The sequence below is a fragment of the Lipophrys pholis genome (assembly GCF_963383615.2).
Source record: "Lipophrys pholis genome assembly, chromosome: 4".
NCBI classification, from domain to species: Eukaryota; Metazoa; Chordata; class Actinopteri; order Blenniiformes; family Blenniidae; genus Lipophrys; species Lipophrys pholis.
Genome location: NC_137637.1, coordinates 16,468,760 through 16,486,912, shown reverse-complemented (window position 1 = coordinate 16,486,912; position 18,153 = coordinate 16,468,760). Strand labels below are relative to the sequence as shown.

Below are 18,153 nucleotides of genomic sequence, written 5' to 3'. Positions count from 1 at the left end.
TGGCCGGATGGCTGAGAAGATCAAACAGAGCTACTGTAGATTCTCTCCCCCCCCCCCCAAAGTCCTGTGGAGGAGTTCCAGTAACCTGAGGGGTCTTAACCCAGTCACTACAGACTCCTACTAATGAGCACATTTGATGCATTTTAGGTATTACTCAAGCTTAGAAATCTTGATTTAGTTGTTCCTTTGGGAGCAGTGTTCAAGAGTGAGAGAGAACTATCAGATAAAGGAGTTCTGGTCAAAAACAACAAGAACAAACTCAAACTGGCAAAAAAAAAAAAAAAAACTTTCCCGATACATCCTTCAAAAGAAGCGGTTATAAACACTCCTTACCAACAAAGGAAAAGTGACAAAGACAAGAAAAATAAATACAAATGAAGTAAATTTGAATATCAGCAGGTTACGCCTGTCAAATCACGCAGCCAAAAAAAAGAGGGAGAAATAAAAAGCGCATTTCTTTTGGATTAATCAGAGCAGAATAACAACACTGCATTTATCAAGCTTAACGCGTCTCCTTTACATCATCTCAGTGAAGATCGAATGACCTTAAAGTCCCATTTTGATTGGCTTCTTTGTTTTACTTCTGGCGAAAAGAAGAAAGTAGTTCTGTGATTGTTGCTGGCTGTCCCAACCAGTAAATCTTCCCCCATCAAATGCAGAACCGCACTCAAGATCAGTCTCTGAAAATTGTCTCTCTGGTCTTTCGTCCCCCGTTCTTCTCCTTTACTGCCCGTCCTTTATAGTGAGACAATGAAAACGAACTTTTGGGAGAAAACTCCACAAGGCTTTTTTTTTTTGTTTGTTTGTTTTTTTTTTCCACAAAGACACCGTTATTTATCACAGAGGAAGCAGCATTAGACACTATCCTTACATTAAAAAACAAGCCAGCAAAACACCACAGCCTAATCCCTGCAGGTTGAATGAAAAATGTCTTAAGAAGGTGACAACATGTAGGACTGATCATTTTCTGATGGTATTTAAAAACAACAACAAAAAAAAGATCATGTTTTGAGTTCCTCGGTGGCAGCCTTTGCAGCTCTTGAAAAATTATTGGTTAATTGTTTGTACATTTTTATATATGTATATATAAACTGGAGGGGGAAAAGTAGAATGGATGAGAAAATAATGTGTGTTTATGGACACAAATATACACAACAGCAATATTGCAAGCCGTGATGGGAAGATCATGCTCCTGAGTCCATGTGTGAGCAAAACAGAATGAGGTTCAGTGACCAAAGGGGGACACCGGTGACGGCTATGTTCAAGAACCTGAAGAAAGAGAGAAATGGGAGGGGGGTGGCGCTGGTTCAGCAAAGATCCGGACAGCGATGACGTGGCAGAGCAAGGGAGGTGGAGGGAAGAAGAAGAAGAAGAAAAAAGAAAAAGAAAAGCTAGCTCCACAGTCCCGCGTAGTTTCCGTGCAAGCCCGAGCAGAGTGGTCCGCCTGCTACGAACAGTTTGGTGCCAGAGTCATCGTAGCAGTGGGTGTATACCGCGTTGGGGAAAGAATGAATGTCCGAGAAGTAACTCCTCCACGTCTCATCGTGATTCTGAAAGCAAGGCAGAGAGTAGGCAAATGATGTGTCAGCAGATTTAAAAAAAAAAACAAACAACAAACAACAAACGACAACAAAAACATTTATCTACATTGTTGAAGGCTGTGTTGCTACAGGAGTGATCACATTCACAGCACGCTCATGAAGGAAACAAACACTGTATACCAGCCAGCCTTTCCCTGTAGTGAGCTTGAGGATGCCATCTCCAGGACACTTCCGATACACTCCGGATGGATTGAAAGGGTTTTCCAGGAACCTCTGAGCCCGGATGTCGTAGAAGAGAAGAGAACCAAGGCCGGTGCCCACCGTCACAATGTGCTCGTAGAAACTCACCGAACGGATCCCTGCACGGGCAGACAGACACGTCAATGTAAAGATACTCATGAGTAAATCTCGGTCATCTACTTTGTGCGTTTTAACTTCCAAACGTTACTCCTTTGAGAATCATCATGCACAGATCCCCGTGCTTTACAGTACCCTAAACACACAGACAGCAGCTCATCCTCACACTGTGTGCGGCAAATGCTATAAAATACCAAGAACACACATTATGTGAAAATTGATTATTTAAACCACACAAAAAAAAAAAAGCATTACGAATACTCCAGGTTCTAGGTTTACTTAAATTTGTGGCTATCCGGGTGCTTTAGGTACTTCTGTCAGCATTAGTCTTATCAACTTGTATGAAAGTTTCTAGGTCACTTACCGCTCCCCCTCTCTCTGGAATTAACAGACTTGATGCTGTGTGTCGGCTGGCGTGGATCCAGAAAGGAAACGTGGGCCTGAGAACCCACAGCGTACACTGACCAGTCCTGTCCGTATGCCAGACACACATTCTCCTTGCAGTGAGGCAGCTTGGTGGACAGTATCTGGTAAGAGAGACACACCAGGTTGGAAGATGGGGGCTTCTTAGTGGGAAACCTTTTTGTGTTTGAAAAATGAAAAGCCTGACTGGTGTTTGAGAAACTATTATGAATATTTTGACAATAAAGTGACATTAAAAGAGGAACAAGAAATAAAGGAATAATGAAGGGCGACTACTTTTATGGTGGAAAACTTAAAGACTGAATTGGCAATGCATACAATTGGAAGAGTCGGTGTCGATTCAGCGGCTCCCCTTTACAGGGGCCTCTGCAGCAAGTCGCACTGTAGACTCTACCAGTTTTTAATACGTCGGCCCTTCCTGCAGTAACCGAGACCTACGCTCAAGGTCAAGACAACCCAATGCACCACCAGGGGGACGGCGCAAAGCATTTAAATACCCACAGGACAAAATCCATCTCTGCATTGTACCTTGCACAAGTTGTGCTCCGCTTTCCACAGGTGGAAATAGCCATCCAAGGAAACAGCACCCAGTTCCTGAAAAGACAAAAAGAGTGAAAACCAAGAATTGAATGCAATGCAACTTCACCTACATCTCAAAACACACAATCTGGTGACACAGCAGTCATCTAGAGCTCTTTCACCATCCACATTACCTGTTAACAGGTAAATAAAGAGTGCTGGTTTCAAACAACGTATCAAAAAGAGAGAAGAGTTAACCAACTTTTTCATACCATATAATGCCAATTAAATATCTAACGATGTTTATTCAACTACAACATGACAGGCACAAAATGAAATGTTTGATAGTTAAATAATGGAAGGATAAAGAGAAGATATATATATATATATATATACATGTTTTGAGAATCCCATAATTTCATAGTTTACCCCAGTGCTGTAAAATACTATTATAGTCCATAAATACATAAAAATATTTTATTACAAAAAAATTTAAAATTAAAAAAAAAAAAAAAAGAGTAGGTTTATGTTGTGAAACGTTTGACGTTCAATATGTCCCTCCAGTTAACAAAAAAAGGTGGCGTTCCTTCACTGTAGCAACCTGCTGCAGTTGGATCTTTAGTTCTGGTTCTGTTATGACTGGTAATCTTGCCAAAATTTGAATTAAAAGAACGAAATGAATGGCTTCTTTATTTTTTCTAAAGCAATTTCATCCCGGGCACTGCACTGGACCTTTATGTGGGCTGGTTTTGGCCGACGGGTCGTATGTTTGACACCCTCACTCAATATCCTAAAGACATTATGGTGATGGAACGAAAGCTGAATCCACATTTGATGTCCATAAATTAAAACATGATAATGAAACCACAAATGTGATTCCCAATAACAGGTGAAGACTTTTCTTTACACTGGATTACACCAGAAGTGATGTGCAAGTGCACCTAGTGCCAACACATGCTTGGAACAACTGTTAAGTTTTATTTGTAATACTTGCATATATAATGAGTTATTCTTGTAAAGATCAAACTCTGACATTACTACATGATGTGTTTTCCTAAAATCAGCTCTTTCCACTATTTTTATAGGCACATAATCTGAGCTTGAGACTCACCTTGTGGTTGTTGTTGAAGGCCAGAGCACGGACTTTACAGTTGTACGGGTTGGTGTATTCCTTGGGGATGTCCTTGAGGGCACGGTGGGAGATGTGAGCGTATGATGGTACCGTTTCCTCGTTCTGACTTTTCTCAGCCTGGCTCATCACTTCCTCCGTGACCTCCCACAGCCCCATGGAGCCGTCTCTGGACCCTACAGAACCACGACGAGAGTGTCTATCATTTCTAAATATACATCTACTTGACATAAAAGTGGCATCCTCGTCATCACGGCATCTCTGTAATTTCCAGATCATTCAGCAAACGCTCAGGAAAACGCACCAGAAACTGCCATGTTGTCACTGATCCATGCGATGGAGAATATCCAATCATTGTGACCATCCTGAAAAACAAATAGTTGCTCAGTAAAGCTTGTAAAACAATGCGTGTGTCAATATGAACGCTGTACAGCCTGGCAAGACAAAACTAACAAGTCATTATCAAGGTGAATACGAACAGTGGAATTTTCAATCTTTTGTAATTGAAGGAAAGACTTTAAGAGAAACATCCCAGTAAAAATACTTAACCTTACTCTCTGGGCCAGTTGAGAATCATTTTACCATTCCGAGGAGGAATTACATTTTCTAGACGATATTCAATAAAAAAATAAATAAAAAAAAAAGTCTCTTTACTGTAATTTGACTTGGACACAGCCATTTTAATAATCTTTTTGTCACCTATTCTGCCACTCGAGCAAAAGTAACAACACTGTTATGCTCGAACAGGACAGCCCTGCTGTTCTCCAATCAGGGCACACCGTCAGTAAACACAACAACGCACGTCTCTGAATCACTTCCAGGGTAATTATGTGGCTTGACTGGAGCTGAGCAGCATCCTAACCTGCCATCAAAGATTTTCAACAAGAACCTGAAATTCTGGCTCTAAAATGGGGGCTGAGGAATCACAGTACTTCTTTGAGTGTATTCTGTGTGGATTATTAAAAGATATACCAACGGAAATTAATCCTGCACTTAAGGAGACGATTCGTGCTTGGATAAACAAATGTGAACATCTTTGAGGCCAAAGGCAAAAATAACTTGACTGCTAAGATACATCACTCATTAACGAGCTCAAAATGTTAGCTTTAAAAAAAACAAAAACAAAAAAAAACCTGTAGTATTGATGAACATAATACAATTGTTACAGCCAAAATGTCCAGGTTGGAATCTAAGCTTTGGCCTTTCGGAGGATTTTAACTTTCTCCTATCAGGCTGACTGGTTATTTTAAATTGGCCACAGGTTTGATCGTCTGCATCTCTCATGCAGTGGTGAATACTTAAACAATGTAAAATAGGTTAAAAAAAAATCAAATCCAAATGAGTTTGAGAATGGATTGTTGAACACGAACATGTGATTGAACCTCTAAAGCAGCCCCACTTGTCAATGCCTTGCGTTGAAACCTACACTTGATCTAAACTGCGGGCATCAATGCACTGCATGATGGGACTTCACGGTTTTGTTATCAGCACCCCTAAAAAAAAAAAGCCCCTTTCTAAAGAGAAAAGTCGAGTTTGTACTGTTCGGCTCATGAAGCCCTTTCCATCTCACAACGGATGCATGAAGATCGTTCAGGAGGGAGAAGTCCCCAAGTTTTACTACACACTAGTCCAAACTGAAGCCTCGAATCACGTCGATTCACTATTCAGGCTGAAAATCCAAGTTCATATGCAACACCATGGCATCGAGATATTATTAAATGTCAAGAAAACCAAGCATCTTACGTCTCCAACACAAACGGGGTCCAGTGTGGGCAGCTGGTAGATGGCCAGGCTGTTGGGGTTGTCTCCTCCGGTGGCGAGCAGAGTTCTTGAGGGGTTGAGCTCGATGGCGTGGATCCCACAGCCCTGCTGGTCGAGCCGTGCACGGGAGCCTCCGGTGGTGTGGTAATGTCGCCCTGCAACCACCGCACCCAAAGTCCCGGTGCCAGCGTCACGGCATTCCCTGTCCTTCAGCATGGGAATGCGCGTTATCTGTCCCGTCAGGACATCAGCGACAAAAAGCTGGAGGTGAAGGGAGAGCAAAACAGCGGTTAGACGTGCATCCACAACACTACGACCAAAAATATAACAACTATGTTTGTACGGAGATTAAACTGACACTTAGCAAACTGAAAAATACTGATAATAAAAGATGTTTCCCAGCCAAAAGTATTATTGAAAGCCAACTAAAATAGTGTGAAGTCATTATTTCAAACACAAAATGAATCAACTTGATGTGTAGACAAATTAGTTTGTGGCTAATCCAAAATGATTAAAGTAAAGCTTTAAATACAATCTTCACCAACCTCAACTTACTCACTTGAACTCACATTTGCATTTCCTAACACTCAGACAAGAACATGCATCACTGCAAAGTGAAACTTTCCAAAAATATACAGTAAAAGTCTCAACACCCATGCAAACATCTCTTATTTGCAAGCTCCTTCAAACGATATGGGACTGACATTATAAATAGGTTTTTACAGTGGCACTTCCTGCGCCCCATCAGTCCAGTTAGATTTCTTGGTTTTGTCTGTTAACGGTGATTCTCCTAATAATGTTTATGCAAAGGATTTAATTTCCCCATAAGCATCAACTAAGTACAATTGAAAGATTAAACTGCAATGCGTGTTTATTCCATACAAAATGTCTAAAGTTGTTTCATTTGGACTGCACGTCTGTACTGGAACTCCCTCAAAGTAACTTTATCAACAACAAAATCCTTTTAATTCCAACTATAATACTATATACAGTGGGATTCCTCCAGAAATGTTTCTAAACTGCCCCTAATATCTAATCACAACATTAGATATTAATGGCTGTAGAAATCAACAGGCAATAAAATGCAAAACTCCATCAGTATTTTAAGATTTTAATCCATCTCCATTACCACTCTATCAAATTCAGCATTAATGTTCTTACTTGTATCCTTTAATTAATTCCTCTGAGCATCGACACAAATTATATTTCTTGCTGGGAAAAGTCATTCCCCTGACGCAGAGATTTGTTCCGCTACTACAGGGTTGGAGACCTCACCCTGCACTCCGATATCCAGAGAAATAATCATACGTGTACAAGTTAAGAAGGCGATATTGGAATAGATGTTGGTGCATCTCACCGTGTTGCACTTGGTCCCGCACACCACCTGCCGGTGGTTGAGCCACTGCGAGGCGAACACCTTATTGAGTCGTCCCAGTGAGAACTCCTTCTCCTTGAGGATGCCGGGGAGCCTGCCAGCCGCGAAGCCCCGCAGGCTTCGCTGCAGCCGCAACTCGTGCTGCTGCTGAGGTCTGAACTCTCGCCCCCGGATGGCACAGACCACGGAGTGCCTACTGCACCACCACTGCTGGGCATGACGCGATGAACAGGAAACACGACTCCGCTTGTGTGGCGCCTGACACCAGCCCAGCTGTGGAGGAAGAGAGGGAGAGAAAAGTCAAGCACCTATAAATTAACTGCGTCGTGGAAAACACCACAACTCCTGCCAATTGGAAAATAGTGCTACTTCAAGTTAGAAGATTAAAGATTTTTTTTTAATCGAGCAAGTGCCAACTCAATAGTCTTCAACTGTGCCGAGGCAGTGACTCGACACGTCTCACTCGATCCATGTCAGTGCAAACTATTGCTAATTATCAGAGCCTTCTTAAAGAAAATCTCATTTACTAAAATACACAAGGAGAAAAGTATTGATTTGTACACATCATTTCACATTTGAAACAATTTGTTGCTTGTTAATGGAGAACAAAAATCAGCTTTGATATTTGCATCAGGAACTCATTTATCACTTAATTTGGAACATATGGGGGAGTTATGCTTTAGAGATTATATCTTTCATTGTACAATTTCTGTAACTAAATGAGAGCTGAATATTTACACTAAACCAGAGTAGGGAAAAATTATGTTTCCTCTAATTGTGAACACTATTCTTTGCAAATGAAGCTGTGGTGGTGTTTAGTGTTAATCCTTCTGAGGACTTGGATGATTAATTTACTTGATTGGTTTGTGAACAGTTGCAGTCACACAGGCTATTGGGGATGTGAATAACACATGCAACTAGAATTTCCTGAGGTAGATACTTAAGCTCATAGCCAAAATGCCTTCATTAGTTTATGATTAAAATAGATTTTCTCCCAATGACAGTAACACATGAAAAAAAAGTTTTTTACTGTGAATATGGATGTGGTCGATTTCAACTTGTTTACGTTATGGCAGCTTTACTGACACAGTGGTTATCCGAGTCAGCAAAAGTGGCTTTTAATGGATCAACAACCTAAATGTGTGTCATGTCATGTCATCGCACGTCAGCAAAATCTTAATGATGAGTAACGCTGTCAGTCGATTCATGCCCACTTCATTCCCCTGGATCGATCAGTGGTCGCCTGTCTGGGTCATGATCCAGCTAACGTTAGCTCGTCATTAAAAGGGAAACGGTTTTAACTGGTCATCAACGGCACAGGTGTCAATCAACAAACTCATTAGTGAGGACCCACGAGGCTATGTGTATGTCAGTTTGTGTTCAGCTCGTAACGACAATCTCATTTAAGTCTTATAACTGGTGGAAAACAGACCCAGCGATCAGACGAGGTGGCTAATGTTAGCAGTAATGACAACGAATTACCGCCATGCTAACCACGGCTAATATTGACATTCACATGAGAAAACACCGTTTAGTCGGTCACGTCGGTAATTCTGGTGCATCTTGGACTCGTGTGATTTAATTGTTATTCTGTTGAAATGTCACCGATATTCTTCAATCGCCATATCTCATATCAGCCCGAACTGGCGAGCCCAGTGCTAGTTAGCATGTTAGCATTCCGAGCTAATAAGGAGCCGCACCGGTTTCCGCCTACCTGTTGTTGGTCCTTGGGCTCTCCTGCCTTCCTTTTCCTGCTAACTGTTTTTCTCGCCATAATCTGACACACACAGCTCCCTCACCCACATGGAGGGTAAAAGCGACGCTGGACACTGGATCATATAATGGCGATAAGCTATTTTGTTGCTCGGCCCTCCCTGGCAGCGTCCGACGACGAGGAAGGGCGATCACATACGGATGAGATTGGCTAGTCCCAGACTCAGATTATCGTTAAAATTCCAATCGATGTCTTCCTGCCTCGCCGGCCGAATAACGCGACGCCTGGGCCACACGGAGTGTGCAGTTTCGCCAGAGTCAATAATAAAAGTCAGCGGGTTAACGCTTTCTCTTTTTTTTCCTGCCAAGTCGCGTCAGCAGCAACGGCGAGAAGCATTGAGCCGCGCGCAGCCGCACTCAAATTAAACATCATCAACAAAAACAAGGTCGTACGTGCACGGCAGCGTTGTGCGTGCGCGTTCACGTCACACGCGTAAAGGAAACGCCGTGACGTCTGTGTTGATATTACAAATTCTCTCTCTCTCTCTCTCTCTCTCTCTCTCTCTCTCTCTCTCTCTCTCTCTCTCTCTCTCTCTCTCTCTCTCTCTCTCTCTCTCTCTCTCTCTCTCTCTCTCTCTCTCTCTCTCTCTCTCTGTCTCGCTCCAATTAGGTTTTCAGAAGTGATGAAATCAAATACACAAATTCAAATCTATTGAAATATTTCTATAATACAGGTATAATGTAAAAAAACCGTAAAAAAAAGTTTGTGTTTTTTATACAAGAAAACTGTGAAAACTGTGGGGGTTGAGGGAATGCCTTGAGTATCTGCATTATATATATATATATATATATATATATATATATATATATATAAATTCATGACTGGTTTTGCTCTAAGTGTAACAGGGACTAATTACAATAGCAAAAAAACATCCTCAAAAATGGGGGGGAAATTGCAGACCGTATATATATAAACCAAAAAGATTGCTAATTAAAAGCATCTCAGTAGCAGCATGAGAAGTTCTTGATGATTATGGATCACAACACAAATAAACCCTAATATGTTATAATTTTTAGACTTTTATGTTTATGTATTTATGTATGCACTGCATATGAAGTTCAGTTGAGCATAATGTAAAAAAAATAAACAGTCCAGCATTCAGGACTAATCCTCCCACACAGTTTGACGACCCGGGCTGCACAGTGGGGTAAAAGGCGAGCACTCATCACACAGCGAGAAAATATTCTCGGTTTCGAGTTGGTTTGGGCTCCTCTATGTGATATTTGCATATTCTACCTGCGTGTGAGTCCTCTCCCGGTTCAGAAACAAGACTTTGAGGATAACTGCAAACTCCAAATTCCCTCATATGTGTGAGTGTGAATGTGAGCATATGTCTTCCTGTTCTGTCCTGTGGACAGACGACTGATCCAGAGTGTAACCTGTTATCTAACATCAGCAATAGTGGTAGGATCTGGGATCCAGCGACCTTCACCTGGGTAATGCAGGGTAGAAGATGGGTAGATGGATTTACAAGATCAAGGTAGCCTTGGTGTACGATACCATAGAGTTGGGTTGCACAATGTAAGAATTTAACTCAGATTAGCTATTGTTCAACATGACTTTCTATTCTCCTCAGCTTATTTATACTGGTTGTTAAAGGCAGACCACTACTCTGTTCCATATTGTACTGACCTAACCTTGTTTTTGTATGTTCCCAGACAATCTTTATTGCTATTGTCTTGTCAACAGGACTGAAAGAATTAAAATGTGTTTGCAGTAAAACAGAGAAATGAGGCATGGAGGACTTCTACATCCTCACCGGCTTTCTAAACCCCAATCCGTCTTCTGTGATCACACCTAAGGAAGCCATTATCACATTGAGCTCGAGAAATCACAAAGCAGTCCCACCACTGAAAAGATGTGAACATTTAATCATGTGAATTTTGCAAATAATCCAAGAGGAAAGTGAACAGTTTGTGAATCACACTTTAGGAGCCTGGGAAAGAACACTCAGCTCACCAACCTTTATTTATACTATTAAAATATTTCAATGTTTATTAGATCCGTTATGCAGTGACTTAGATGTGAACCTTGAAAAAGCAACCCTCAACAACAACATCCCCGAAAAGAATGAGAATCCGGTTGCACCGCATCCCCGCACAGCTCGAAGGTCCGGACAGGAACCGGAGGAGGTCCTGAACTTTCTACACTATGATCAGCTTCACATTGAGTGGCCGTCAGAGCAGAAGCAAGTGGACATTAACTTGCTTTAGCTCTGGTGAACTAAACCACACTCGAGTCAAGTCTGGCGACAATAATACCACTTATGTTTCTGTGTGATCGGTAAGTGTATGCTTCGGTTTAATCTCGGTAAATAAAAAGGAAGGCAATTTCAAAAACACTAAGTGAAAACGTTTACCTGTCCATCACATCGTGGGAGTTTAAAATGCTGGCTCAAGTCATTTCACCGAAACTGTGCCAACGACAGGTTTCTTACCTGCAGCAGGAGTGCAAGGCATACCGACAGAAATAGCCAAAGTTTGACTGAATTGACCGATTAATGACTTGTGAAGCAAACACTGCAACGTGTGCGGGTTTCGGGAAGTTGATTCACTGCAAGCTCATACTTGTGCACGCCACTGGTACAATTTGTTCTGCACATAGCCGTTCTGAAATGTTTTCTAACGGACGAGGGGGGAAAAAAACAACTCATGTCCATGTCTGCAGCGAAACGCACTGCAACTAGTTTGTTTTCAAACAGATTGGTGATCAGAAATCTCCTCCTTTCATTCGAACAGAGGCCAGTTCTCTGAGTCACATTTTGCTCGCTTTAAGCCCTTAATCTGTTACCATGCCTCTCACAATCCCCATCAAAACCACACAGCTCAAGATTATGGGAAACGTCTGCCATCTTTGCAAATCATGCAACTTGTTTTCCAAACATGGTCCATCATCATCATCATCACACGTACAAACAAAGTATTACACTGAGCCTTCTTTTGAATGAATGCACCCAATCAACAGGTTGGAAAATGCTTTTGACCTTTTTTGACTGCAGAGACGCCAGCTAAAGTAAAATTTCAATATTTAGTGGACAAGTCAAATCAAAAGTCACTTGCAATTAAAAGATGCAGTATTTTATACAATTTGAGAGATTTGTTTTAATTTTGGGGAAAAAAAAAACAAAACACTTTTTGTATCAATATCCAAATTTCCAGCAAGGCTTAAAGACCATCCATTACCTCCCAACAATTACTTGAGGCTCAAAGTGCCAATCAACAGTCACACAAAATGAAAAAAAAAAAAGTCTATTGCACTGTGATTCAATTCTTTCTTCTTCGATTAAACCACTCACGCTCTCCCAGTCGGCAAGCAAAAGTCCTTGACAGTCAGAAGCGTCACGTTTGTCGGTTAACATATCTTACGTTGCCATATCAAACTCTTTTAAATCAAAGTGTCAGTGTACTAGTTTAAATAAGATGACAAGTATGAAACGTGTGTCGCCAAAGATTTGTGGCGTCATCCTAAACTTCCGCCAGAAGAGCGGTTCTGCCTCTCCCCACTTCTTTAGCGAAGCTATTCCAGTGCAGGTTGAAGACCAAACAGCGCAAGCAATGCGCTTGTGTTCCGAGTTATGACAAAATTACCTAATACGGAGTTCCTGAAACAGAAAGCGAAGACAGAAAATCCTTAAAGTGTGAAAAAAAAAAGTGCCCAAATGGAACAGAAAAACAGACGAGAGAAAGCATGAAGTCAAACAAAGAGGTGGAGGGCACCACAGCACAGAGGGCACTTCATGAGTTAATTCTCTGCCTTTTCTCTTCTTCCTTTTTTTTTTTAATAATAGAAGGTTCAGTCTTAAGAGAGCCTCCACAAGGTCCTCTCTCGTTGCCGCTGCCATCTGGGTCTGCAGTGAGCAGTGGAAGATGGCAGCTTAGTTGTTTGGGAGTTTCCAAAGTTCAATGACCTTTCACTGATGCACTCTTGAGCCGCTCACCAGCGTCTCCTTGTTCTGTTCTGCAGTTCCACCCGCAGTCCGATTAGAATGGCATCGGAATAGCAAGGCGCTTTCTGCGCTGCTTTCAGTCGCTGCTGCTTCTTCTTGAAAAAAATCCAAACGGTACCAAATCCTGGAACCCAACACCACCAATGTCGTTGCAGTTTAACGCCCTCCACTCTAGGCACACAGTCTTTTAAGAAGTGCAGAGACACAATACATTTTAGCACAGAGAGAAATACAAGGGTCTCCCAGCTGTCCCTTCCAGCCGAGGCAGGAGCAGGGCATGATGTAACAGGAGAGGCAGAAGGAAACGGGGCTGTTGGGTGGTCGAGGGAGGCGTGCCCCGTGAAGAGCTTTGGTTTGCGGACTCTCTTGACTCAGCTGGCCGTGGCACGAGCCACCAGGTCCTCAAGAGCTTTGTCCTGATCATTGTTGTGGACGAGCAGCACCTCTTTGATGGCGTCACGCTCAAAACCCATTTCACCAAATCTTGACATGAGCTCAAGGAACTGCAAAGCCTACGGCAGGGAAAAAAAAGAAAGAAAGAAAAGTTACTTCTTCAGCCAGGTAATTGAAATGAACTTTGATTTTTGAAATAACTTAACGCACAAACCTTTTCTTCTGAGCACTGGTACATTTCTAGACATTCCTCCACCGCAGTTGCATCAAAACCCCGCTCACACAGACGACCGTGGACAAAGAGATAGTCCAGTACCTTACACCAGCAAAGAGGCGGTTGTGTGTTTAAAATGAACATGTGGGCTTAAAATCCCTTTACAATAAGGACAATGTCTTATTAGTTTTTCCCTTTGGAAAAAATTTTAATAAAAAAATCTACAGTAATTGCAAGGCATGGTTCTATTCCTGCTGATCAGACAGCCTTTTTGAATTTGAGACAAAAAGGGTTACATGTTACACTACCAGCATATTTAGAGTAATAAATCATGTTTGTTTGAACCAGGATTTATTGATCGTGGTTTGTGAGCTATTCAAACAGTCAGTGCATAATACCAGTTACCCTTGTATTCGTAAATATTCTGCTGGCCCTGATTAGACAAGGACATCATTGTTTTCAGTATTTCATACCAACCGTACAAAACCAACAATAATAAACAATAACAGACAGGACGATGGAGAACCTTTATTTAATTTAAGGCTAAATATACACGGACAGATATTGTGCATTAGTACCGCACCGTAATTGAAAAAGCACACATTCAGAACTGGGATCGCCGAGCACCAGGCAGAGAATGTGTGTAGGTATCTGGAGTTCTCACCTGCTCCACATTCTGTCCTTGTCTTTGCATGGCTCGTAGGACACCTTCATAAGAGTAGCCCATGCCTACAAGCGTTTCCACACACTGACGTTCACTGGGGGTCATGCTGAGAAGAGCCCCGCCACACGGCAGCCCAGCAGGCCCTGACCCTGGGTTGGCCTAGTGTTAGAAACACAAATAAATCTCAGTTCGGCTAAAATATTTATTCACCATCTCAAGTCAGTCTTCATTTCTCTACATGGCAGGGTGTACTCTTATACTCACTGGCTTTGGTGTGCCACTCTTGGTGAAAGTCGGTGGCTCAGGGGCAACAATAACTTGGGTCTTGGGAAGGGCCGGGGGACTGCCATTCGGCAGGTTCTGTTGGGGAGCAGGGGCAGGAACTGGACTGTACCTCACTGGCTCTGGGTCACCAGAATCAGAGAGCTTAGGAAAAGTCAGAGAGCGGATGTTACAGGGTCGATCGTCAGCGTCAAACGCTGCTCTTCCAGGATGCCCTACTCTGTCCATATCCAGCAAGGCAACCAGCCCATTGGGTTTGTGGGTAAAGCTCGGTTTGGCCGATAGGCCGGTGTTGGTGCTGGGTGGAGATGGGCTGCTTCCACGTGATGCTGATCCTTGCTGAGAGACGTCTGGTGGGGACATAGAGGGAGGCGGCTGAGGTTGAGTCTGGCTCTGGAGAATGCTCCTCAGTTCCTCCTTATCGTCCAAAGTTTTGAGTTCCAGCTTATCGAAGGGATCCTCTTCCCGCTCAAAGTCGGCGAGATTGAGACTGTGTGGCTGAGGAATGCTGGGTTGGGCTTTCCTGGGGCCGAAGCTTGGGGCGGGCAGTGGAGTGAGGATGGCGTTATGGCTCAGACCGGCCAAAACAGGGTTTAGCGCTGGTGGTGGAAGATCTTGGTCCTCTGCAGAGGACCTGGGCTTTGTCCCGCCACCACGGTCAATGTCCTGAGCCTGGGCCAAACACTCCCTGCTCTCGGCCTCCTGCTTGGCTGCCGCCTCTTCTGCTCGGGCCTCTGCTGCCCGAGCCTCGGCCAGTTCTACCCCCCAGCGCACACTACGCCTCTCCAGAGAAAAGTCATACTGTTGAGGGTGAGACACGAGGAAAGGTAGTAAGACAAAAGGCACAGAGTCAAGCAACTTGTATGAATAATCAGTCCAACATTCACATAATACTGAAACTCCGGCTTTATTTGGAAAAAAAGCATTTGAATTTCAGTAAATCTGTATTTTTTTTATATCAAAAGGATACTATCCTTGTGTTGTGATACTAGTCAGACAGCATGTAATCTTGTAACTATGTTAACACCTTAGTATTACAGCTCTCTACTTCACATGCGTACTTTCAGGATGACATCTACAACTGGCTCAGCCCACCTCTTAGCAGACTAATATTGCAAACATTGGACTACTATGAGCACCTAAAAATCATTTACATCCATCTAGAATGTCTCTGTTGTCAAAAAGGGAGGGCAAGAATTAAGGTAAATACACATATAGCTTAAAGTAACTGCCAGAAAAAAAATCTTTAAAATATACTTCCTATGAAAGTCATCACTTCTGCATAGAGAATAAACCAATACACGAAAACAAGACATTTAACACTCATTTCCCCAAACTTCCAACCCGCAGTTGCCAGAACTGATCACACAAAAGTCTATGTTTACAAACGAACCGGAATTTGCAGCCGTCAAACTGCGCTTTTGAGAAACAAGCACACATGGGTTTCTGGGATATCAGCAGCTCATGCTAAAATATCATAATAACACTTGACCAATTCAACCTGAAAAAAAAAGCCAGACTCTCTCAAAGAAAGAGTATTTAAGCCGCAAGAATTATTTTAAATGTTGTGAAACTGATCGTTTTTCGAGTTGCAAATCGAGATCTTGTGAGGTCGAGCGTATAAATGGGATCTTCTGCACACAATGCCTCGGGAACATTCGGGAGTTTGAAACAAACTGGGGGAAGTGCCGCAAAATTTAAAGCCCGGAAATACAAGATCCCCCGACCGCTGCATCAGGGTTGAGGACACTACCACGAGTCTCTAAAACAATATACCCGAGACAAATTGATATCAAATGCTTGTATAGATGTCACAACTCAACTAACATTAAACTAACCTGCGTTTCCAGAAGTAGCGAGCCACAGTCTCTCACACAGAAGCCGACAGGCAACCCCACTTTTGCTGGACAGCGAAACTTCTCATTTATCTTGAAAGGAACTTCATCAAGGTAGCTGACGGGCCCTGAAAGCAAAATACCACAGAAAGAAATTCAAAGTAAGCACACGTCAGAAAAGTGAATGCTGAGCCTGCAGGCAGCAAGAGACTCAACACAAACACATAAGTATTTAATTTCGTTTTTTTTACAGTCGATCATTAGAGTTATAAAAGCTTGCCATTGTTGTATGCATCCGATCCAGACTTCCTCGCAGCCATTTAGTCTCTGAAATGAGAATTTGAGGATTAACTAGCGAGCAGCAACAGTGATAAAATTATTTCAAAATACATGCACAGGTATGAGGCTAGCATGAGAAATAGCGTGGCACGGAAGAAATAATACTAATAATAATAATAGATTTGGATCACTAATGTATGACAGCCTTCAGCATTCACACAATTACTGTTTTAATGTGGGTGATTGTTTATGTCTTTTACCAGTAGTGACTGGCTGCGACCTGATGGATAGTTTAAATCAGTTCAGTTGAACTATTTTAATCAAAGCTAAAAAGGAATTTTGTGCCAGTTGAAATTTTCCAGCTTTCATCCAAAGCAGAATTGCTCAATTTCCCTTGAATCTGAAGTCACATGCCTGTAAATATCAGCACAGAGAAATAACTGTTTTCATATCTGCTCATTGATCTGTGTGCTGAACTGGACCCGCAAAGAAGATGTGAGCGATTTGCTCCAGTTCCATGGCTGATTTGGCAAAATCAGTATTCAAAGCCCCAATGGTGCACATTTGATATGAACTGGCTCATGGCAGTTTGTGACCCTCCAGGATAGTAGTAAAAAAAAAAAACACACAAAAACACCATAACAACCATGCGCCCTTGTGAGACTCTGGCCTCTTTGTTTGTGTAGTTGTTTTTAAAGTAAGAGCGGCTCATTTTATCTGCGTGGCAAACTCATGACCAGCTGCTCGCTCTCTCGTGGTCTGCTCGCACCTCTCTCCATCGGATCTACGCAGTGTTAACTTTAATCGTGCAGTGTTTATCTCAGGAGGTACACCGTAGTGACCTACATAACGGCTCTCCACTTCAGGTTAAATAACTTAGACACAACAAGTGTGCAGCTAGAAGTCAGGTATTGTAATGATGGTAAGAGTGCGAGATTCGGGACGATCACGTTAGTGCTGATCAACTCGTTAATTAAGTTCAAGAACACGGAAAGAGATAAAAAAAAAAAAAAAAACACATCTGACTTATCCCGAACACGAAAGATTTACAATTCTCGATTTTATTCGCAATGTCCATCACGTGTGTGTTCAAACCGATGTTTTTTGGCCCGACATACACCCTGATGTTCGATTTAAGCACTGTCACCTAAGTTGTGATCGCCACATCTCAAGATAAGCTGCTACTTTGTTGGGTTGACGGTAGTTCGGCCGCTCCCAGTCGGCGTACAGGCGGTTCATGGAGTCGGCGTTCGCTGGGACGTTTCCTCGAGGCGTCCTGTACTTTCTAACAGATACAGTGATGGTTACGAGCCACGGCGCCCGGTGGTTTCTGGTGCCGGGCTGCTCATGCTAACACTCTTAGCTCCGTCGGTGGCCTGGTTACTACGTTATGTGTCTGGATAGGAGAGAGCTGCTGCTGCTGCCACCGCCCCTCACAGAAAACTCCCGTTAACATGTGAATTCAGAGCCCGCTCACCAGTATCTGCTCCGTCCTGTCCTCTCAAAAATCAAATGACGGCTTGTCGCGGTGTCACTCCAGCGTAGGGTGCTCTCCCGGTGAGCTTTATTTGCACTGAAACCCCTTTCCTGCTTCGGCGTAGGTCGCCATCTTGATTTGTGAAGCTCCCTTCCTCTGGTTCCTGTCTGGCGTCACTCACCTA

At 42.7% G+C, this 18,153-nt stretch overlaps 2 protein-coding genes across 2 annotated transcripts; both read right to left on the bottom strand.

Moving 5' to 3' along the window:
- Nucleotides 1-756: 756 nt before the first annotated feature.
- On the bottom strand, nt 757-9,252 carry dcaf12 (DDB1 and CUL4 associated factor 12). Its single transcript, XM_080461871.1, has 9 exons — nt 8,820-9,252; nt 7,088-7,378; nt 5,713-5,991; nt 4,274-4,334; nt 3,952-4,145; nt 2,850-2,915; nt 2,263-2,425; nt 1,722-1,900; nt 757-1,550 (listed from the first exon to the last, which is right to left on the bottom strand). The coding sequence occupies exons 1-9, from the start codon at nt 8,877-8,879 to the stop codon at nt 1,392-1,394; spliced, it is 1,452 nt and encodes a 483-aa protein (XP_080317997.1). The 5' UTR covers nt 8,880-9,252; the 3' UTR covers nt 757-1,391.
- A 1,475-nt stretch (nt 9,253-10,727) lies between these two features.
- On the bottom strand, nt 10,728-18,127 carry ubap1 (ubiquitin associated protein 1). The gene is made up of 7 exons (XM_080462646.1): nt 17,970-18,127; nt 16,494-16,540; nt 16,217-16,341; nt 14,361-15,179; nt 14,097-14,255; nt 13,433-13,534; nt 10,728-13,337 (listed from the first exon to the last, which is right to left on the bottom strand). Exons 2-7 carry the CDS (start codon nt 16,531-16,533, stop codon nt 13,197-13,199), a joined length of 1,386 nt encoding a protein of 461 aa, XP_080318772.1. The 5' UTR covers nt 16,534-16,540; nt 17,970-18,127; the 3' UTR covers nt 10,728-13,196.
- Between the last annotated feature and the right edge of the window lie 26 nt (nt 18,128-18,153).